The following is a 24682-nucleotide window of genomic DNA, read 5'->3' as shown; positions in this document are numbered from 1 at the left end:
AAATTCTTGGTCATAAGTGGAAAAGCACTTGGCGGCGCCTGTACTTCCTTCAAGTTCATCTAGAAGTTTCCCTCTGCTGCTCTGGTAGAAGGAGAATTAACTGTGTGACTTTAGAAGGGAACTTGCTGCTAAAACACTTTGGTAACAGACACAAGAGATTCACGAGAATGCCCATGTGACACGGTCACATGACTGCTAGTAGTCAAAGTCATGGTGGTGCCTGAGAGGTTTAACTCCTCCTGTGTACCACAGTCGTCATCGCTGACATCTTTGACAGGCTTCCCTCCACTTGTAGAACATAAACGTTGGACAGTTCTGTGAAACGGGCGGCGGAGCACCAACAAGCCCTCGACCCTCTGCTTGTACAGGTCATGTAGCGCCAAGTTCAAAGAACGGTGAACAGCATAGACAGCTCAGGTTTGCTCAACGCCATCTCTGGAGAGATCAACGATTCTCAGAGGTTCGCAACCATGAGTTCTTAAGCAAGAGTCTGAATGTTGCTGCAAATGAGGAGATGGGGTTCAGTGGCTGATGCGGTGGATTGGGCCTCAACCTGTGTCATCAGACCCGCTTGGTGGGCAGCAGCCATCAGCCGTCCAGGATGCTGCTAAACACTGTGGAAACTGATAATCACTGACTCATTTCAGGCTCCTCACTGAGAGGCTGCTGGTAATTGAATTGGAGGAGTGGGCACAAGTGCAGTGGGTTTTAAGGGCCATAGCTGGAGGCAATCGGCTGTGACAGTGAGAGAGGGACGGAGAGGAGGAGAGTTTCCATAATGAAATGTTGACACGTCATGCTTTTTTTTGTATTTCTACACCTTGAGCATCACTCCAATTACTTTTGCCCAGTTAGTTGGGATGAAGTTCGTCAGGACACAGTGTCCTTTAACAGGGCAGCATTTGCATGCACAGCACGAGAACGATGAAAAAGAAGTGACAAGACAAAGCACATGCTTCACAGTCCCTCCTTGTCAATTACCCTTCACAGTCACATTAGCCACAACAAACCCCCTCTCGGCTGATTGGTGGGCAGGTAAATGCATTTTGCAAAAGCTTGAAAAGTGAAAGACTTGGCACCGATATCTCCTTCCACTAAGCGGGCAGCCATCCAGATCTCTGCATGAAAAGGAGGTCAAATACATACCAACAGAAAATAGAGGAGACTGGGCGAGCAACTCTCTGAGCTAAAAATAATCATTTCATTGGCAGATTTGGGATGGGAGATCGGGATGACTCAGAAGTATTGACTTGACCTCAAACACAAAAACACAAGCTCCAGGGACAAACTCTCCAAACAGGAGCTTTAATCGTGTCTTATTTGTGCTTTTTAGAAAACAAACCACATATGACAAGCCATCGCTCAGTATCACTCAACAACTGGAAACCCGGTGATTACATTTACAATCAGGGATTCTCTTTAAATTGACTTCTCCAACACTTAGGGGTACAAACAAATCCTGCAGAACCAATGACACTGCTGTCAAACTTGGTTTGAGCAGAAGGAAAGACTGATGTCCAGGAGAGGACAGTCTGGGAGGGGCTGCTCGCCTTTGGTCTCAGTCCTGCTTTACACATCCGTCTTCAGTTCACAACATGAAAACATACATGTTCATTTATAAAATCATTCCGAGATATATTTCCGTGGTAGTTTTCCAGCCCAGTACTACGGTTGAGTGCGATCTCTGTACAGCCAAGATGCATCAGTTAGTGAGAGAGTAGAGTGTATGTTAGCGTGTCACATCATGTGACCTCACCCCTGCAACATGTTCAGCTGACACAGTCAGAGTCAAGTGAAGGTTTCGAAACGTCACACAGGAAGTTACCTGTGCAACGTGTGTGTGAAACTGTCGTGACGCAGGCATCGAGGCAACACAGGAAACATGCAGAGAAACGACCAACCGCTACAAACACGGCAAGAACGGCTGATGAAAGATTCTTCTTGATTCGGTCAGCTGATGACGGTTTCAGTCTAGATTGAAATTCCACTGAAATGGATGTCACGCAGTTTGTTGCTGTTTTATTACTGAACATTTTGTTCCACAAAAGCTTGAGTGGGAATTGCTGGAACTCTGAATAAGCCTGAACAAAGAAAAATGAACCCCAGTGCAATTAAACAGTGACGTGAAGCATTTGACCAGAAGCTTGAGGGACGCCGAGGTCAGACGCACATGTGGAGGAGGGACCGCCACGCTGCTCCGCTGAATTCAGGACCCAAAGATAAACGAAACGTCAGTGATGACGTCAACACGGTTTCCTCTGTGCAGGTTCCAGCACGGCACTGCTGTTACTACTGTTTGTTCTCCTCGACGGCAGATGGATGGATGGCACGTGAACCCTCTCCATCTAGATGAGAACCAGCACAGCGGTGGGTGGAAGCATGCCTTCATTGTCTCCTTTGCATATTTCCTTTTTTTTCGAAAAATGCTGAAGTTTGCATGGAAACAGAAAAAATAAGAGTGCACTAGAATAAGAGTGGGCGAGCGTAAAATTTCAGCTCAACTGAAAACTGAATAAAGTTGAACAAGCGGGGCTCCAGCAGCAGCAGCAGGGCGGAGCGCCGTCCTCCATGTGGCCTCAGATCCTGGCAGCAGCATTTTGTCCGTGCAGACTTGGAGATAAGGTCATTTTCCTTTTATAGATTTTTAAATTATTCTTGGTTTTGTATGTTTTAATTGTGGTTATAAGAGCAAGTTGCTTTGTGTGTTGTGTTGTAGTCACTGGGCAAATTGTGTCCTTTCATTTTGCTTTTCTCAACTTCTGACAAGATCCCTCATCGATTGTTTCCGGCCTTTTTAACACGCAAATAGTATCCATACATATGTACATATTTCAAGTACTTCACGACAGGCCTTGTTCCTCCCTCAGTGACAACCTGCTATAAAACTGCAGGAATCACTGTTGTGTTGTGGGAGGCGTGACAGGCAGAGATACATCTCTGATCTGCAGCACTCGATGGAAAATAAACCAAAAATGTTATTTATCTGTTTCACTTTGTGCTACCAGTTAGTCATTTAGCTGCACCACTTTGAGAGGAAGCACACACACAATTCTCTCCCAGCATATTTTGAAAAATGCAGCAGAGCAGAGGAGTGTGAGTGGGCTTTAAAAAATGACGTGGCCTTGTGGCTTTGTCGAGTGTAACATGCACAGTGTGTTGGATTCTGGTCCATCAGAGTAGCGTGGAGAGTGACACACATTCCTAAATAGCTACATAGCCACAAGCAGCTACTGACAAACTGTGTCACCACACAGTGGAGCCAGGTATTCTTCAAGGGAGCAGACTTGACTAACCAAACAACCACGAGCACACAAAAGTGGTTAGGAACCCGGTCCAGGAACTGGTGCGCTCACATCAAATAGGTAGGGTTGACACCCCACACCCAATCACAGCGCAGAACTTCCCTCCACAAGAAACCACCATCTTCTCAAATATGAGGAAGATACGAGACCACTTCTTCATGAGGCTACAGGAAAATCCAACTACGAATATTTTGAGATGGATTGTTCAGAAACATGGAGGATATATCAGCTCATTTGGGAACTGAAGTAGTTTGTATTGTTGAGTATCATCAGAATCACGAAACATCTGAGTGATCACATCAGTCATTTACATTTGGCGTGGCTACGACATGACGTCAAACTCTATAACCATGAACATGCAACCAAATTATCTGATCAAATTTGACAGAAGTGGTCTCAGTGTTCGAACCGTGCGCTTCCTGAAGTGTCCAACTCCTTAAATATTTATTTTAGCAAGGTGCACCCATTTACTGAAAGGAACACGTCAACATCTGCCTCCAAAGTGGAACCATCGGCCCCAAACTTCATCGGACTGACAAGATTTCAGTTTTGAGAGAGTAGCAGAAATCACTGCAGAGCCTGAAGCTGCAGCGCCAATTTGGCTAAAAACAGAGAAGGGCAGTACTCAGCAAGGGGGGTGGAATTGACAGATTTTTCATTTTGTAACCGTTTGTTTTGCTTTTTCTCTTGCTGCCGTGGAAACAGGGGTCAAGAAGTGTGTTGAGATGTGTGGCGTGCAGTCTTCTCTGGTGGCAACGCGGTGGAGGAGAGGGCGCGTGAGTAAAATGAGGGAGAACTACAGCTGGCAGGTCCACGTTGAGTTGGGAGAGATTCACACTTTCTGACATGAAAGTGTGTGTGTGTGTGTGTGTGTGTGTGTGTGTGTGTGTGTGTGTGTGTCTACATGATAACAAATCTTTACAATATCAGTGGATTCAACTGGAGGTCAGTGTTGAGGAGACGTCAGCTCCGCACCAAAGGTAGATGTTGGTGATACCCGTTCACACTGAAAAACGCGTGTCAACGCTGCTCTTTGGACCCTCGTTTGCTCAGCATCATGGCTCATTCACCCCGCTGTGAGGCTGAGTTTTTCTCTCCCGTACGTCATCGCGCTGACAACGTCATCATTTCACATAAACGTGCGCCGGAACACTGAGAGGTAAACGTTAGCGTTGTCGTTGCGTGCATTGCTATGTTGTCTCTTTTGCAAAGCGTACAAACTCGGTGCAGATTGGAAAATGTCCGAGCGCCACTGCAGCGAAGGAGGATGGAGTTTTTGGCTCGTCTGGAAGGGAGCCGTAGAAGCTAAAGGTGAAACCTGACAAAATCAGGATGCAACAGGAAGGTCGCGTGAAACCTGAGACGACGCGGGTTGCCTTTTTCACAATGCTGGCGAGCCGAGCAGAACCGCTAAACACCTGGGTTGCTCGGCGAGTTGGTCGACACGGGTCGAAATGCTGAGTCGACCCTTTCAGAGTGCCCAAAAACCCGTGTTGACCCGCGTTTTTGGTGCAGTGTGAAAGGGGCTTTAGTGAGGTTGCATTGAACATATTTTTAGGGTCTGGTCACAGATAATTATCATCACACTGTTACAGCGACTCTTCTTCTCTTGAATAAAGGTTTTTTTTTTTTCTTAAAATTTTTCTTTGTAACTGAAACTCTACAAAGTGTTGTTAATCGTGTATAAAAGGCCAAGAGGCACAGGTGAGGCTGTCCACTTGGTTATCTTCTCTGGGGCTGTTGATAAGAAACCATCAACATACGAACGTAAACCAGGACGGTGCTGCTGCCGCCAGCCGCCCTGTCAGGGCTTCTTCATCAACAGTTGCTAATGATCTCCTTCTGGTCTGTTAAAAAGTTTGCAGACTTGCCTGGATTCCTGACTAATGTAGCACAGAGGAGACACAGGGACCACGCCTCCAGGCTTCAGAACACCGATGCAGCCTCTGCGCAGTGCTACCAGGGGCTAATACTTTATTTGTCCATGAAGAGTACTGCGTTGTATTTCTATATATACAGTAGATACAGAGGAGCTGATCAGACATGCTGTGGGCACGGAGGACTGACCTCTGCTCTAGAACAGGTCCGACATGTTCTTCACTCGGACATTAATTCTGGACGATCCTGCAGTTCTTCCAGATCCAGCTGATCCAGTTCAGCCATGACCCCATATGTTCAGTTTGTGCACTTTCTTATCCAGACTGGAGATCCAGACATCGTAAACGGTGCTGATGGTTCGACATGAATCATAAATACCATTGTGAGTAGATAAGAGTGCCTGCAGCGATGTGAATGTAAGCATAAATGTTTCCTGGATCATCTCCATGTATCAACACCATTAAGAAATCCCTCGCGGACTCATCATAATAACATTACTATGTTAATGAGCTTGATTTAATGAAGAAATTATGGTTATTGAGAAGAAAAATAATTTGATTTGGTCCAGTGTATGCACTAGAGAGTGTAAACGCCTAGTGATTATTTCATTTTTATAAACACATATTTCAGAACATGGATTTGAATAAAGCCTCATCCCTCACGTTGCATTAACTGAAGCTCCGTGAGCCAGGACGCCATGCATGTCAAGCCTCTCCTGTGAGGGCAGGTCACATCTTTACCTTAACTAAGAAAAGGTTCAGAGACGGCCTAAATCACCGAGGACAAATCACCACTTGACTGCTCTCGTAAATCCAGGATAAAGAGTGTGTGACATCACATTAGGCGTCATGGTTCAATCATACTCTCATCACCCGCCGTTCTAATTGGTGGTGCTAAAATTGGCCACAGCATTTCTCTGTCCCACTCAAATCAATACTCACTCATCTGCATTGATCAGGCTTTCACAAGCTGTTGGCTCCTAAACGGACGCTCTGTAAACGGCAGCGCAGTGATGGCGCGGGTGGAAACGCTTCCGGGCTTCAAGAGAATAAGACAAGCACAGAGACGCTTGCAAACATGTAGATGTGCACGCACATGTGACAGAGGCAGCACACAGCAGCAGCAGCGTGGCGAGCGCCAGGTCTGCTCTGGCTGTCTGGGAGACAGCGAGCATTGATCTTAAAGGAGCAGCGATCTGAGGAAGCTGCTCTTTGATCAGGATGTTTGTCCGGCGTGGCTACGCTAGTGACTACAGTACACATCAAAGTCTCATCAATACCTGATCGATTTGACTCAACTAGTTGAGTTTAGTTCAAATGAACACAACTACAAGATTCAAAACGTGAACATTATATTGGACACAATGATGGTCATGGTGATCTGAAAAGCACAACACCTTTGTAAAAATGTACAGGCAGCCATCATCAGGCAGCCATCATTATGTAATCATGTTCATCCTGGGAAACTCCAAGTTGTTTTAAAGACTAAATCCTATCTAACGTTGCTGTGGCAGAGCTCACCTTCACCCAGGTGTTGATGAAACTCTCGCTTGACAACACACCTCCTGAAAAGCTCAGGTACGCAGGAGGAACATCCTCCAGATTAAGACGTCAGGGGACGGTGTCAGTCGGAGGCCAGTCAGTGGCGTCTTTCACTCCTCTGCCAGCGAATCATCATCATCATCATCATCATCATCATCATCATCATCATCAAGGAGCATTACGTCATTGAGAAATACGGTGATGTAATTTCACACGTTACACATTCGACCGTGTCTGGTTGCTGGAGGCGGCCATGCAGTAAAGGTCCCCCCTTCAACAAGACTTTAGCGCCATGGAAAATAGAAGCTGATTTCCATGTTGGACTGGTATCCTGTCAGTGGCCCGGCTGACCGAGGCTACCAGCCACGAGTCTGAAAAACCCTGAAACGAACGGTCTTTCGTCTGTGTTGAGTCTGTAGAAAGGAGCCCTCAGCCTGTGAGCTCTGAACTTTACTGTTTGGGCGTTTCCTTACCATCAAAAAATCATATAGAAGATATAAACATGCAATTTAGTATCCCATTCTCCAAAAATGATAAACCACTGATAAAAATGTCCCAGTACGACAACAATATATTAGTCTGGAAAGTAAATAAAATTAATACCTGAGGAGAGACTAAGGTGTTATTGCCATATGTAAAATAGGAGAACAGAATAATCAAAAATATGATAAAAGATGATAAAAAGACAATATTACCCACTTCTATTCAAAAAAGGAATAACTTGAAGCACAGATGGAGGTTGAACATTTACCACCAGTATTTTTCTGCCTGCTTAAGAGCCCAACAACCTTTCAAACAGTTTCCACCAAATCAAAGGTGCACTATCGTCATCCTAAATGTCAAAGTCAACTTGTTTAGCAAGGGAGAGACCAACATTCCTCACAAATGCGAAAGGTCGCTGGCTCAGCTCACGCCTCGCCATCGTGTGCCTGCCAGCCCCCCAGCACGGCTGCTAGGTGGCTGCTAACGCTCTTAGCTGCTTAAACCTTATTTTTCCCAGCTGGGTAAGAGGAACAATATACTGTTGCCTACAGCGTGAGGCTCTGAGACGCTTTATCTCATTTGTTGTAAAGCCAGTTTATATCTGAAATATGTCCTCTGCAATTTAGCTTGCTGCAATCAGCTTTGGAGAAAACACAAGATGCAATAAAAAAGATGCCTGACTGTCTTTCTTTATCTTTTATGTCTGCCCTCTCTTCTAAGTCCAGACTCCATTTCCCAAATCTTCTGACACACTGTTGACATTAAAAGCAACTTCCATTTCCAGCGGGACACAGGAGAGGCACTCTCCAAAAAGCTACTCACCTGGTATTTCATTGCCTATTGTTGAGGGGGATTATGGCTTCTGATTTAGGCCGGATTATTGTTAGGTAAACAAAGCACTCAAAAAGCCAGGGTGAACAAGGTAGCATGTTGGCTGCGCATGCAGGACATCTGTGCTGCTACCCATGAACACAGGCGTGTCCATGTTCACTGACATGCTGCACCCTGCCATCCACTCAATAAACACACACTCTGACACAATATTTCTCTGAGCACAACACACACACATTCAAGCAAAAGCATCAAGCTTGGTAAATTAAACATGAGGGTGCAGATGATACGAATGTGTGAGAGGAGAGCGAAGACAAACACACCATCAGCGGCGCCGTACTCAGCCCTGAGGCCCCGAGACAGGAAGACGAGGAGTCAAGGAAAACACCAGGAACGCACTCTCATCATCTTCACGCTGTGTTTTAAGTTTCTCAGCAAGTGGATTTCAGTTCAACACACATTTAGAGAAAGGCGTTCCCTTATTAAGTTCTGCTGAAATATTTAGATGATTGATTCTGTAAACTTCTAAGCACATTTTTAAGCGGGTCACACTTCTGAATACAGGCTGAAAGAACAATCTGGCTCAGGGTGACGTGTCAAACATTTCCTCATTTGTGAAAACTAAGGAGTGTCACTGAGCTATGAAAAGATTTTTGTAGGATTCTAAGCACACAAAATTCAGATAAACGCTTATTAACTCTTTCCTTGCCACTATTACATCGTGTTGCTACCATCCATCAGACAGAAGTTAAACCGGCTGGACAAGAAACAGCTCCCATGTCTCATCCACAAACGGATGACAGCACCTGGAGGAACCAAGGTGGTGGCCCAAACCACTCAGTCGCTTGTCTGGGTTCTCCCTGGTTTCGGGCAGGTGCAGTTTCTGAGTTCCTAACTGACCACTTCCTGTCCTCTATGAACAGAGCCATAATACCTCAGAACAGAGACTGGAACCTCGAATGAAATAAAGGCAGAGGGTATCAGTGGACCTTTGTTGCTCATTTGTAGTTTTGGTGTGCAGCAGGTTGATCTGATGTCATCTCTTCTGAGCTTGACGATGACCACCCTCTTTCTCTTCTTTCTGTTACTCAATGTGTCTTGAGAATGTTGAGTTAGTATCTAGCTAGTGCTACAGGCTAGTGCTACAGGCTAGCCAGGCTAGCACTACAGGCTAGTGCTACGGGCTAGTACTACAGGCTAGTGCTACACGCTAGTGCTACAGGCTAGCACTAGAGGCTCGTGCTACACGCTAGTGCTACAGGCTAGCACTAGAGGCTTGTGCTACAGCTTAGCGCTACAGGCTAGCACTAGAGGCTAGCACTACAGGCTAGTGCTACAAGCTAGCAGGACTTTCCTGCATGTTTAGCTAAAAGAACAAGTGTAAAAATAAACAATGTACCATCAAAATGGTCCAGAAATTCTACGAAGTGTTGTGTAAATAGAAGATCTAGAAATGTTTTTCATTTAAACTGCATTTTTTGGTAAAACAATATAAACCATACATAGCCTCCTTTTTAATGCTTCAAACTGCATTGTGCCTAAAAATTTGGAACAATGTATTTTCTTCTCAAAACACTGAATATAAAACAAGCTGCGATCATCACCAGTAGTTCAGCTTCTGATGGTTGTTTGACCCCGATGACCACGAGAAACCGGAACTACAAGCTTCATCGTGTGTCAGAAAATCCCAACAAACAGATGAATTTTCTTCCTGAACTTAGTCATGACCAAGTACCGTCCGCATTTTATTTTTCAGCTGTTTGTGTGTGTGTGTGTGTGTGTGTGTGTGTGTGTGTGTGTTTATGATGTAAACCAAGAGCTGAGACCAGAATGTCAGGCAGGTTTACATTAGTCAGCAGATGCAGTGGGCCACATCATTAGTCACTCTGACACCCACTTCTGGCCCCTGCTTTATTGATGAGGCCAAGCTCAACAACTACACCCCCCCCACCCTGACACACAAACAGACAAACCCACATGTACGCACAGCCTCCTTTTCCACAGTTAAACTGTAAACGCAACAGTAGACCAGTTCAGTGGCTCAGGTCCCTCACCAGTGAGAGGAGACGAGCTGTCTGAGGGAGCTGCGTGCCCTCATCACATTCATCCACATCTCAGCAGCAATTCCTCCGTCCACAAACCAAACAAACGAATCAGAATCAGAATCCAACATCTGTTCGACAGCAGGTCTTCTGGACAGGTAGCGAATGGTGGGGCCCGGTGACAGAGCGCCAAGCGTGTCACAGCAATGAGCTCACAGCCATTTACGGCCTCAGTGACTCCAACATTTAGCAGGATGCTGCATTTGTCAGCTCCTCCGTCTGACTCACACAGCCACAACAGGGGGGGCTCATAAAACACATTACCATTAGGCCTAATAGTGCCGTATCACAGAGCTGTGTGTGTGTGTGTGTGTGTGTGTGTGTGTGTGTGTGTGTGTGTGAGAGTGTGAATGCAGACTGTAAAATTTATGATGTATGTGTGGTTCCCGTCACTGTTGTTAAGTGACTGGCAGAAATATACGATGACATAAAAATGTAGGAAAACAGGCTGAGAGACGGAGGTCACAGATGCATTAAAATGCTCTGCATGTGCATCTTGTAAAATTCAATCAAAGCAAATTCATGACTTTGTAATGAACAGCAGCTGTGGGCTGCAGATTAATCAATTCAATTACCAATGGAAGCATGTACACCATTTGTAGCAGTGCTGTAAAAACAACTGGAGGTGTGCATTAGCCAGACCCAAATAAGTGAACCACTCACCTGCCTCTTAAAATAAAGAGCGTTTTGCTACTCTGCATCACAGCCTTTGTCGCAAGAGGTACTTAATTTTCAAGGCCAGCAACTCGTGTAACTCAGGACTGAGGAGCAGAAGGGCTCAAGAGTGCAAATTTTAGTTCATTGTGAGAGCACACAGCTGCTAACCACGGGGCAGGTTAGAGAGGGAACCGGCGCCGTTTTCTCGCCAGTGTTTTCTGTTCAACAATGATGCTTTCAACTTTCCCCCCTTCTCTACAATCTCCTCACTCTCCATCTCTTATCTGCGCTGTATAAAGGGCAGGCAGTGGTGCAGTCATTACTGGGGAAGAAGAGAGAGTCTTGATGGCTTCTCTTCCAGAAAAATAGACCACAGAGGATATGTTCTACTGCAGAACGCCGTTTGTCTGACACAAAGTTTGTCTTGGAAAGCGTGGCTACTGAAGCAGTTGTAGGTTTTGGGGCTGCAGAGTCAGACGCTTCACATCGAATCACAATCAAACATTTTGTTACACAGAACAACTGGCACACATCTGATTTGGAGAGAACATACACAACAGCGCGCGCACTCACACAGCACTCCCAACTAGATGAAAGAGGTGTCTGCTCTGCTCTTACCCGAGGGTTGTCATGGTAACGATGGTGTACCAGAAGGAAGCAGGGATGCTGGTGAATTTGCTGGAGCTTGAACCCTTCTCTGCGTAGAACATGACGGTAGCAAAGATAATTATGGCCATAGTGAGGGAGAAGAGCAGAAAGCCCAGCTCTGAGGCACAGCTCTTCAGCGTGTAGCCCAGGATGCGCAGGCCCTGCGAGTGACGGGAGAACTTAAAGATACGGAATACGCGGAAAACTCGGAGAGTCACAAAGGCGCCACTCACATCCTCGTTGTCAGTCATCACCAGGCCGATGTAGTAGGGCAAAATGGCCACTACATCTATGATACTCATGACGGACCTCATGAAGCGGTAGCGGCTGGGCGCAGCAAACAAGCGCATCAGGTACTCCACGGTGAAGATCATGACGCAAGCTGTGTCCATGCAGAAGAAGGCCACGGTGTAGCGCTCACCACACGGCACTTCCTTCTGGTTGGGCGCCGAACCACAGGGCACCGTCTCCACCACGTTGGTGATGACAGAGACAGCAATGAAGAATCCAGTGACGTAGTAGAAGACGAGAGCCATTGTGGAGGTGTGTGGGTTCTCGAAGGCCCGCCACATGGTCTCCCTGAAGGTCATGTTGGGCAGCTTAGCGTCCTTGTTGTCCTCCTGGTCATCCATCAGACGCTCCGCATTCTCCCTCTTCCTGTCCTTGTACTCTTCATAGCAGCAGTCACCGATGATCTCCGGGACAATGCCAAAGAACGCCAGTTCCTCGTCATAGGACGAGATGCACTCGTAGCGTGGGTAGTGGAGCTTGCCGGTGCGGTAGAAGTTGAGCACGCTGCGGAAAACGTCGGGGTCCCGGTCGAAGAAGTACTCTTTGGTCTCTTCATTGTAGAAGAACTCCTTCTCCGAGCTGCCCAGCAGGGTGTCTGGATAGCGGTCCAATGTGTTCCTCCAGGTTTGGAAGCGTCGTCCGCTGACATTAAGAATGATTAACTCATCCTGCCGCTTGTTCTTCTCAGTGGGCGCCACCGGCATGGGCAAATTGGCCACGGGCATCCAGCCAATCGCTGCCGCCCGAGCAAAGGGAAGCCATGCCGCTACTCCTGCCGCCATGCTGCGTCCGGCCTGGGGCGTAGGGGGGGACAAGTCCAGCACCTTCACAACCAGCTTGACTTCAGCTCATTCACCACCTAGAGGAAGAGAGGGAGGGAGTTTGTGAAGACGGGAAGGACAGCAGGGCTGTTGGTGAATGTGACAGGAGGGAGGAGAGGCAGACAGAGGGAGAATGTGAGGTTGTCGGAAGAGACAAATGACGTTAAAGACACAGGTGAGGAGGAACATTTGACCAAATCAGATGAAAACAACTCGGTGTTACAGCTGAGTGAACCACGGAGAAGCCTTGGTCGCACCACATGCATCATGGCACCTCAGGTAAAGTCACACCTACAGTGCAGAATAAAAAGCCCATTTCTGTTTGACTAATGAAGCGCTGACGTAGTCCCACTGACATCCTGCTGTTCCCCACAGCTGCTGGGGGGTCAGGTTACTCACATCTCCTCCAATATGAAGTTACAGTTAAGAAGCTGCCAGAACCAAAGCTCACTGCCTCTTATGCCACAGCGACTGACATCCCACATGGACCGTTTTGGCTGAAGTGAATTTGGCTTTGCAGGAGATTCATCAGAACCTGTTGAGTTCCAGGAGTCTGGTCAGGATGGTGACGGCTGCTTGTCCTCGCCAGTCTGCTTCAGTTACAGGTTTATTTCTAATTCTTATCTTCAGTCTTAAAGGACTAACTGCCCTCTCCTCTCCGACACAGAAGCAGAAACACACGCTACAGTTTGGAGGTTGACAACCTGCACAAACGTCTTCATCCTCGCTACAACTCACGACTCACCGACTGAAAATTCTCCATCCAATAAGAGACGATGTTCTTCCCGAGCAGTTTAGTTAGGTTTGATTTTTTTAAAGCGTGTCTGCAAAATGAAAGAGGAAAGAAGTTCTCGTGTGAATCGCGTCAGACACCAGCAGCCGCTGAGCAGGAGGCAGGAAAGTGGCGAAGATGAACGAAGCACTGTGGTTCGGATTCAGGTGCCATCACATCAGCGGGAGGAAGGATGAGGGCAGCCGCCGAGGAGCCGTGCGACGGTACCGCGGCGTGTCCGGATGAGTGGAGGGAAGAGACGGAGGAGGAGCGTCACCCCCCCCCCCCTCTCTCTCTCTCTCTCTCGCGCGCGCAGGCGGTTTGAGGACTAAACTGCATTTACGGGAAACCTCGGCCTGGACTCCGTGCTACGCAGAATCATTCACTGATGATGAAAAATGACAACTGTAATCTCTCAGAATTCATCTGCAAAAGAGTTTCCTCTGTTCGGGGCCGAGTGAGAGGTGAGCCGTCCAGCCCTGATGGAGGAAGAGCGCTGTCGGACTCATCTCATTCCCACAAACCTGAGCTACCGGCAGCGGGGCTCTACGGGATCCGTCCCAGCAGGGCCGGAGAGAACAAATCAAGGGCCGAACAGAACTTCGGCCCCTGTGAACTGCCTGCTCCTTTTGGAGCTCTTGTGGATCTTAAAGGTGGATCTCTGTCAGCTGTCCAGGGCAGAATACCCACAGAACCTGCAGTTACTTGTCTTAGACCAGCGGGTCCCAAACCCCCTCTGGGTCCCAGCTGTGTTGAAGCACCCCCAATTCCCCACACCTTCAGGAAAAAAAACACGCAACAATGCCGCCTACAGCGCGCAGGAGGTAACTTCTGCTACACTTCATCTTAAGATGAGGTGCATTTTGAAAAGCCTGCATTTGTTTATTAACCAATATGTCAGATTTTGATTTTAAATCTTGCAAAGGAAATGTTTATTATATTTATTGTGCGGGAAAATCCCACTCAAAAATCACTCCAAACTGCCATGGCATTCTTTAATGGGGGTGCGTGCACCACACCTTGGGAATCCCTGGCTTAGAAGATCAGAGGGGCTCAAACGCCACAGGTGGCTCTTTAGTTCGCTCACCTTCCGCCCAAAACAGTGCAGGGCAAAGTGGGCGGGGATGTGACTTGAACACCTGACCCTCGTACAGGTCATGATGGATCACCAGATTTGTTTTGTGTTGTTACTCACACTTGCACTTGTACTGCGATAACTTCCTCCAGTTGATCTGATAAGTTTAGTCCGTGTTGCATCTGGCCAACAGAGGGCGCGAGGACGCCACCCTCCCTCAGGGTGTTTGATGCTAATGATGACAGCTCTCCTACGCTGGTGCAGCAGCTTCAACAAGAGATGCTGTCATTGGATAAAACAAGTCAGTTCACTGTCGTCAAGTTCAGTTTCAAAAGGAAAGCTGGAGTTTGTGCAGGTTGCTGTTAGTTGATGCTTTCTTAGTTACTGGAAGGAAATAATCACTGCCTCTGTCACCGAGCACCAGTGGCCTGCAGTTCTATGGCTTCGCCTCATCGAGAATGTTTTTTACCTGCTGCCACTCATCATCTACAGACTCAAAAACTCTGCTTGGTTTGTTTGTTGACATCAGCAGAGATGACAAAGATTTGCAATGGATTGTGGGTGACCTCCATAGTTGAGTCCCCTCAGGGTCAATCTGACAAAGGTCACGAGGGTTTCCAGAGAACTGAACCAACACGTGTCATGGCAGCGGGGACGGGAACAAGGGCCCGTTGAAGGACGACTGCTCTGACTGTTACATCCTCGCTGAGTACATACGCTCGAGAGCTTGGAATCGGTCTTGCAGTTCTTCCTGGTTTCTGGTGTGTGGCAGTCCTGCATAGCTGGGGGTGCGAGGTGTGTCTGGAGGTTCTGTTGTTGCTTGTCTGACCTCTACAGAGTATAAAAGGCTCTCGGAGGCACAGAAAAGTCCGTATCACACAAGAAAAGAAGCAGCAGTTCAATGTGATGCCCTTAGAATCGCAAACCATAGAAACTCAGTTTTAATGTCACAAAATCCTGTTTTCACCTCCTGCACCAACAATGAAACATTTACAGAACTCAGGTGAAAAGAAAATCTATCAATCAAATCTTAAAAATATGGGAATGTAGGGACTGAGTTACACAGACTAGTAGTTCGCCACAATATGATGATGTTGTCGACCAGCGACGAGGCCTCTCAGGATACAGACAGACTGGGATGTTACACACAGTGATGCACAGTAACGGTGTTTAATTTTGGGTTTGGTGTAACTCAGACCAGGTCATGGTTCCCCAGAAAACTGAAACACTACCTCCACTGTGGAAAGGCTGTACAGAGCAAAGCAAACGCAACACATATAAATCATAACCCTCAACAAACCTGGCAGACGCCTATTTATTGACCAACACAGAGCTACAACCTAAGAGAATAAAGTAGGATTTTGCTGCATCTGCACAGCTTGCAGTCTGGCTACAGTCGAGGGTGTCTTGGTCCTTGATATTTCCTGTTTGCGTCCTCTCCAGCCTGGTGTGTACACGGAGCCTGGTAATCATCTCGACATGGAACTTTACTCATGAAAGAGAACAAAACAAAAGAGCCGCAGTGGAAAAACTCTCGAGCAATCAGAGTGAGCACAAGCAGGTGCAGAACATACTGTAAGTCCTTTTCTGTCACACTCTGGGTTATTTAGTCTACACACACACACACACACGCACACACATGCACATTACGGTTAAGTTTCCCAGTGGTCCGTGTGGTTCCCTCAGGTGATGATATGCCGATTGCCTGCTGGGTTAGTTAATAATATCCTGACTAATATACAAGAGTCAATATAGTTGACTATCAATACTTTTCATGAATGTGTCAATCAAGCCTGATGTTAGAGCTCTTAATTGGAGGGAGATTCATTTGCGTGAGTCAGTGCTGATTTACATTCAGGCTCAACAGTGTCAACGTCCTCGCATTATTCAATGCTTCGCAGAACGAAATGCAGCCCTAATTGAGTCAACAGGGATACCACCTCTCCAATAACGCCAGTCCACGGGAATATCAATATGGTGCCGCACATACAAGTCTCTGGTTATGATCTGAGTGTGAGTGTGTGTGTGTGTGTGTGTGTGTGTGTGTGTGTGTGTGATTGTGTGTCTTTGGAATATACAGATAACCAAACACCATCATTTTCACCACCAAGTCACGGTGAGATTTCCAGACACTTTTTGGTAAATGAGAAGTTGTTCACAGTGTAAAGAAGTGATACACTCATACTCCTTCTCTCTCTCTCTCTCTCTCTCTCTCACACACACACACACACACACGCACATACACACACACTTGAATGTTTCAATTTAAACAGAATATCTGAAATGACCCCCTTACACTCAAATTGGCTGTCATGTAAAAAAAGTTGAAGAAAATTCTCTCTCACACACACACACACACACACACACACACACACACGCACACACATACACGCACACACACACACACACACACACGCACACACACACACACACACAAACATGCAAACACACTGCATGCGACTGGCCTTTTCAACCAATGAGTCTCCAAGCGATTCCAATAATTCAAATGTCACTGAATAACAAGGTGGGTTGAATTTCATGGTCAACTGCCTGCTGTAATTACCAGCAGACACGAGGCTGACATTAAATTCCAATCCCTTCTGTCCTGCCGTGCCTCCAGAAACAAACTGGCTTCCCTGATGAAACTTTGAGGATGAGTTGAACACGTAGGTTTATTTCCGGTAACGGCAGTCCTGAGGAGATGAGTGCCTTTATCAGATGAAATCGACCCCGTCAGTGTGACAGCGTCTGCCAGTGTCTCAGCCGTCCTCCACGGCCTTCCAGACCGTGACTCCCCCCCAGAGTTCCTCTGTCTTCTCATAGTGACACTGCATGATGAGCACCCCTGGTTCAACAGCGCAGCGTTTATGTTTTCAGCATTATTCACTGAATTGTTGAATTTAAACCGTTTCACATGGAAATGCAGTTAATGTGCAGTTGGTTCTCGATGGGACTCGCGGTGCTGGATTTGGGCTCCGATGAAACCAACCCAGACCCTCTGGTGTTGCTCTTTAACCATTGTGTGCCATGGTTGCGGCGTTTGTGTGTCCCCACCATAAAAAGTCACGTTGGTGCTGTCACGGTTGTGTCATGAAGTCGTCGCCACTTTCTGTGACCTATCAAAAATTGTCCAGCAAGTGGAGACTCCCACTGGTCGCTGCCTCTCAACTCCTGCTGTCACAAATAAATGCTCCCCCTAAAACAGGAACATTTATAGACTATCAAAAGGAAGACCTCAGCAAACACAAAGCAAATCAAAATTCTAGTAATTACATGTCTGGAGGCACCAAGTAGGAGCCAGTGAGAGGCAGTGTAGGGCTGTGTTGTGGGCGGGTCTTCTGAGGATGCATCGTCCAATCAGTCTCCTACGAGAACCAGCAGCAGACATAAAAAGACAGTGGACAGAACTGGGGGACATGCTAGCATTGATGTTAGCAGTGCTAGCCAAGCCACCGGTGGTGCTGGCACCATCTGCTGAGGTAGAGGGCCGGACCTACGGCAGGTAGCTGAATGCTTCGGGGAGCAGGACGGCTGCGCTCTCATCTTCAGATCAGGCTGTGATGTAGATCTGTTAGAAAGCCTCTGATGTCTCCACTCAGCTTTGATCTCATGAGCACAGTTTACAGATGGTGATGTTCTAGTTCAAGTGAGAAGGAGATTTCTCACTGGCGCACACACACACACACACACACACAAACACACACACACGTGCACACACACACAAACACACGTGCACACACACACGCGCACACACAAACACACACACACAAACACACACAGAGCAGCATAAAAAAATAAACACTTCACAACCCAAATTTCCCTTTGACACATGAGGGTAAACTTGGAGTCTTCTGTTTTTCGTATTTGTTTGTTTGTTTATTGTATTTCTTGAGTTCAGCTAATAACACCCCCCCCACACACACACACACACACACACACACACACACACACCCATTCGGTATCTGAAACAGTCCTCTGGGGGTTTAACCTGTGACTGGTGGAGTTTCTCCTTGGTGTGTCAAACACTGGTCTGGCAGCTCCTCTGGCATCCATTCAGGGGGGCAATCAGCTGCTCGGGGGGTATGGATGTGCTCTTGGCCCCCTTCCAGCACACAAAGAGACTGAGACAGCAGATCCTGCACCCATTCCAACCCTGCTAAATGTCACGCTTTGTCTATTGATGCCCAAACTGCGTTGGCTCTCCCACCTGGGGGACCTGGGGGGGGCAGTTTTGTCACAGCTGGCTTGCTATCACTTCCTCATATTAATGCCAACTGTAAATTTCCGTGCATCACCAAGACATTTTCAGGGAAGAAGACTTGAATGCCAAGTTTTCATTTGGCATTGAATGTAGTTTTCTTAGAGTTGGACGTTCGTTGCAGGTCAACCACCCCTCAATCCATTGATGGCGCCGATGTCAGGAGGCGTGTTGTTGTTGGTTTGTTCCATCCAGCTCACGTCTGTACTTCACAAGAGCTGACAGACAGTTTTCATTGAGCAAACAGATAATCGCAGTGTTCTCTTCATTATTCTGGGGGGGGCCTTCATATTCTAGACACCCAGTGGACATATAGGACACATGCAGCCACTCGCACAAAACTCTGACCAGACCCTAGAGATGAAAACACAAAGATACTAAAGGTTATGTAGAATTGATTGGGATGATGAGGGGAAAGTATCGAACCCTTCAAGTGCATTAAATACTTAATGGGGAGGCTTGAAGACGCTTCCTGGATGGAAGAACCTCAGAACAGGAGACAGTAGACCCTGGAGGGCCAAGAGAGCCTTCTCTCCACGTCCCATCAGCCTGGGGTCTGGGGACTGGCTGGGAACTGTCCTCGTCCTCCCTAACTCTATAGCTACTCTTAATCTATTGTTTTTCCTTTCTTTAAATTTCTGAAAATGAAATAAGTTTCGCCCATTGAAGACTGAATGAGAGTTCAGCACTGACCCACGTTTGTTCAGGCATGTTGACCTGTGGCAGGACCTCAGACTCGGGTGGAATCAGGGCGTTTACAATCTTTTATTCCAGGCGGGTCCTCCTTGTCTTTCTTTCCTTCTTTCTCCTTGTTTTGGCCATTTTTATTTTTGCTTGTGCCTGATGTCCAGTACGTCCTGATGGTGGAACTACAGCATCATCTCAAGTTTAAGAATTCAAAACAATCCATCACTCTTGTTAAATCCAAATCTCAGCCTGTGCTCAAACTGGATTTCTGATTTATGGAAACAATCCAGCATAACCAGCGCTGCGAACAGCTGCAGAAAACAAATCACTCCATGCTGTTGTGATCAAGTTCACAAATTCTCTGCTTTCTCTGGAACATGGAATTTTTGAGACTATTTATGCGTCAAACTTCCACCGCCTGGGTTTCCAGCCACTTCCACACTGCTGCTACTTCATTGTCCTCTCTTGTCTTCATGTTCGTGGCTCTTTGCTCAGGAGGTAGATCCCCTGTCTGGTAATCAGAAGATCCACTGTTCAATCCTCAGCTCTGCCAGGCCTCATCTGGTCAGAGTCAAGTCTCCGATGGGGAAGCAGAATAAACATGAATGATAACTGTGAGCTGTGCTGACGGACCCCTCACCTCTGATTTGTCCTCTTCCTCCTCAAAATGCCTGATCTGATAGAAGCACACGTGCTGTTCACTGATGAATGACGTTCCTCAAAGACACCGTGAACGAGAGCAGCACCTTTCCAACACATGCATATTCATTTGAGCATCGCGCACTGTGGTTTGTCCCACCAAATCTACTTTTGTCTGCCACTCGTGTGATGGAGTTTTCCTTCAGGAAGGTCGTTTATTTGAATCTAAACAGTTGAATAACTTACAGGAGAAGAGAAGAAAGTGCGAGCAGGGAAATTAATTACAACTTTGCCTTTCTGATAAACAGTGTTCGACTGAATAGGAGCATCATTTTTCCTTCTTTGTGCTAAGAGAATAATATGATCTTTTCTAGACTTTGTACTTTGCCTGAAACTTCTGAGACGCTACGTGCTGACGTGGTGAAATAGAGAAGCATCTTTAATTGACTTTGAAGCGTTGCTCACGGAGCGTGATGTGCCGCCCTATGAATGTGTGATGAGTACATTACACTGAAATCGGAAAAGGGTTTATACTACATCAGGGCCTGATGCTACTACGAGTACATGAATCCTCTGGGTCTGTACACATACTCTGTACACCAAGTTCGTACTTAATATTCCAGGAACAGGAAAACAGTCCTACAACTTCTTTTAGCTTTGTGGTACAACATAACTACTAGTACTACCTCCTACAACACATCGCTGACACCAAGCCTCAACGTTTCTATTGAAGCGTTATGAGTAAATCCTAGTAGTAGTAATAGTATTTGAACAGGATGTTGCTGATACATGTGAGTTCTTCTATAGTTTCATCTGACATGTAAAATTCTGTGAGGCTGATATGGCAATGGGATGAATAAATACACATTTTCTGCTTTTTGCTCCCAAGTGGTATATTTTTTATCTGCAGTTTCACAGGTATCACCTACAGCACCTTGAGCACAGGAAAATCACTTTGTGATTCTGTGTCTATCACAGAAAATTTAAAAAAGTGCCAGTTTGGTCTTCATCTTACACAATCGAATGTATACAATTTCATGAAGTAGAGATCTGAGAACGCAGAACACAAACATAGAAAAGAGGTGTGCAAGATCCCTGATGGCGCCACAAGACTCTTCTGATGGGATCTTCTCACCATTATTACTCCTGAACTTCAACCCTGAAGGATCACGAGGTGTCACAAACCCAGGGAGAAAAAACTGACGTCCTCAAGAAGATGAAATGACTTAAAGACTAGGAAGAAAATCCCAAGAAGAATTGATGTGCAATAGCAACCAATCTGGTGCTACACAGATTCAGCGTGTCACCAAGCCTCGCAGATGAGAGATCACTTCCTGAAAACGCTCATTGAGGATCGCCTCCTCCGGTGTTGCGCCGCCGTCACAGCGCCACCATCACATTTACATTAAACAGACTCACTTTTCCTTTCATCACTCACAGTCACACACACACACACACACACACACACACACACACACACACACACACACACACACACACTCAAACCTTTTCAGTGCAAAACACAACACACGTCCATACGACAGCATACTTTACTCTACAAGGCCAGGAGGGGAACGCAACAGATGGCTTTTGGAGCTTCTGGTCTAAACAGCTTTGCAGATCATCCGCACCAACACAGTGACGGGAAAAGTAAGACAGTTTGGATAAGGTTTTAACTTTGACTTTTGTGTATTTATGTGTGAATAAATATCCTGCCGTAAAACAACAGCAGGCTGGAGCAGGCAAAGTCGTGAGCTGAATGATAAAGCAGAGCCGTTGTGTAGAGACGTCACACTTCAGTGCACAATGACACTGCAACAATTAGACGGACACCAGCATGAAAGGGGCCATCGCAGCATCCTGACAGCAGCCTGCAGATAACCCCTGACCCCTCAGCAGAGCCTCTGAAACACACTGAGCCAGTTCAAGCTAAGGTTCCACACGGCAACAAGAAAATGCCATTGACTGAGCTTAGCATGCAGCATAGCTGTGCTGCATCACATTTTCAAACAAATGAATGTCCTTTATATTGAAGCTCTTTCCAAATGGGTTCACACAGTCCTCATTAAGCTCATCGTAGTAAATCTCTCTGCATTTCACTCGAGACGGTGATGCTGGAAGAGGCTCCATCAGCAGGGCTGCTTACTAGCTTGAATACGGATAAACAACCTCCCTGCACAGCTCATTCACGCCGCGGTGGCACACGGCTGACAAGACCGCTTCGGTTTAACCTCCCTCGGGCTCCAATGAGGATAAACCACTTGACCACATGGGTCCTATAACTTTCCAATTCGTAAATGAAGGATTTTGAGGATGAGACTGTGACAGTGACACAAGTCATTTCACTGGAACCATGTGATGCTCAACACAATTTAGCTACTTTATTTACAGCCAGCAGCCAGAAGGAGCAGCTTTCCTCCAGTTTACTGCTCTTTAACGGAATATTAACACATAATAGAATTATCCTACGACAGCAATTTCTGTTGGGGTTTGCTTGACAATCCCAGAATTTTGGTGTTACATTTTTAACAGGTGCAAAACTACGAGGGCACTCTGATGGACGAGCTGCAGCTTCCTGATGTTCTGCAGGATGAGGTCGTTCTAAAACCAGCTCCAGTGTATCCTTCACGCTTCTGTGCTGCAACTTCTAGTCTTGTACACAATGATGCTGAAGTCTGGTGTATTATCAGGCCATTCATTATCTATTGAATTCAAAAAAGTCTAATTTTCAAATCAAATACTCAAGCACAGGCACAAGGATTTCGTCCTCTGAGTGAAACAAACCGTCCAGTGGGACCAAGGTGAAACTCTCTCTGTGACTCATCACTCATGTGTCTCAGTGAGATTCATAGATAGAACAGCTCCTCTAAGTCCAATCAAACATAGTCGATATCAAAGGTCACACAAAATCACACAACGCAGATTTCTGAACCCCAGAGAGAGTCGGTGGGATGCAGCGCTCTGACGGCGTCTCTGCTCATTAAACCTCCAGCATTGAAAAATAGCAGCTCACTGATTAAACCAATCTGTTTTCAAGGGTGTGTCTTCCTTGTGTGTGTATTCAGAGTCTGGAAACTTGTTGGATGATACTTAAGTACTTGAAACTCCACCACATCCAAATGGTGATGAGAAGTAATGATTGAAGGTTAATAAGGGTGCACAGCACTAATCAGGGCGGGACCGTCTGCTAGAACAGTTGCTGCCTCCTGGCCTTTTATTAACAAAGTCATTAAGGAGAGGAGGATAAAACAAGAGCTCCGCACCAACAGCCCAACAGCAAATAATCAGGTGCTGCTGGCTGAGTGTGCAGGAGCCAATGGGTCACATGGTCCATTATTCATCAGGTCAGAAGACTTCTGCTCTTTTTTCTTCAGAGCTTTTGATTGTACAGGTGATGATGATGATGATGACGATGGCCAGCTGGAGAGGGTTCATCTTTTTTTTCTCGAGCTCTTTGTTCGCTTTCCTCAGTCAGCACTGTGGCTAAGGAGCTACTGTCCATGGGCAGTTCATCCCAGACACAGAATGCTCTCTTGGTTCTGCTACAGTTGGGGGTGGGGGTTCTGCGGTACCGTATAGTTATATATAACATTGTTATATTTTATATATATATATATATATGTATATATATACACATATATATATATACATATATAAAAGCATGGACCTGTCATCTGGCTGCTCAGTCGACAAAAAGGAGCAAACTCTGGCAAAAACAGTCCTGCTGTACAGCGAGGGATGTTACAGTGTGATGAGGCAAGAGAATAACGCTGTGTGTTGTTACGTGCATCCGTGTACGTGTGTGTGCGCGGGGGGGCATCCTTGCTTCAGACCAGTGAAGGGTAACCAGGCCAAGTCTGAGAGCAGCCTTAGTCCCTGATTAGGGCCTGCAGGCCCTGAGGTTCCCAGTCCTCCTAACTGTTCACGCGCACGTATCGCTGTTGTTTTGCTTCACAGTTTTCTCATCTCGATCTTCAGTCCACGGGGACATTAACAGGAGCCTCCAAAAGAAAATGAAAGAAGCAGAAGCAGGTAGCACCTTGACCTGGATGAACACATTCGTCCACTGGGACACAGACAGACTCTCTCATATAACATGCTCACACACGCACGAAGCACCCCGGCGTGCGACGGTCTCCTGACTCTAGTTGTAGTCGCTCCCGGGTTTGGCACTGTGAGGAATGACTTTGACGAGATCAAATGTAACTCCGACAGACCTGCTGTCCTTTAGTAGCAGGGAGAGATACTGATGACTGTTAAGGAAAGCAGCAGACAGAGTAATGGTCTGGGGTGATGGCGAGAGCCTTGGCGCTGATCACACTGTCACTTTTGGGTGAGGAGATGGGAAGAAGCCAATGCTCATGCAGTAACCAGGGCAACGCTCGTCTAAAGGATAGGAGTTACCCCGTACACATGCGACATACCGCATGAGTGGCGTGCATAATGAGGGCATAAATACATGTGTGTTTACATGTGTGCACATTCAAATATGTCTATACAGGGTGGACATATACATTATTCAAGAGTGCTTGTGTCATGCTAATGTGGGTTCTGTGTGCATGACACAGTTTCATTTTCTTATTGAGAGCTTTGGGATGGGTCTCTCTCTATGTATATGCATCGCTCATTATTTTCTATACATACCTAATACGGCGTAACATAACTCCGCCACGCGTGAGCTGCGCAAGAGTGAACAC

At 46.5% G+C, this 24682-nt stretch overlaps 1 protein-coding gene across 4 annotated transcripts in view; it reads right to left on the bottom strand.

Moving 5' to 3' along the window:
• The window catches only part of kcnd3 (potassium voltage-gated channel, Shal-related subfamily, member 3), a 107589-nt gene extending 93990 nt beyond the window's left edge, over positions 1 to 13599 (bottom strand). For 2 of the 4 annotated variants that reach the window (XM_086214951.1, XM_086214953.1), the window contains exons 1-2: positions 13300 to 13599; positions 11413 to 12592 (exon numbers count right to left, since the gene is read on the bottom strand). In XM_086214951.1, the coding sequence (XP_086071077.1) occupies positions 11413 to 12515 (1103 nt within the window). In that variant the 5' untranslated portion in view covers positions 12516 to 12592; positions 13300 to 13599. Of the gene's footprint in view, positions 1 to 11412; positions 12642 to 13299 lie in introns of all 4 variants that reach the window. The other 2 variants (XM_086214954.1, XM_086214952.1) reach the window with 2 other exon arrangements.
• Between the last annotated feature and the right edge of the window lie 11083 nt (positions 13600 to 24682).

Source organism: Aulostomus chinensis, chromosome 9 (genome assembly GCF_037954235.1).
Source record: "Aulostomus chinensis isolate RoL2024-O1b breed Wild chromosome 9, RoL_Achi_v1.0, whole genome shotgun sequence".
Lineage (NCBI taxonomy): Eukaryota > Metazoa > Chordata > Actinopteri > Syngnathiformes > Aulostomidae > Aulostomus > Aulostomus chinensis.
Note: the sequence above shows the minus strand (reverse complement) of the source record. Positions and strands in the feature narration are given on the sequence as shown.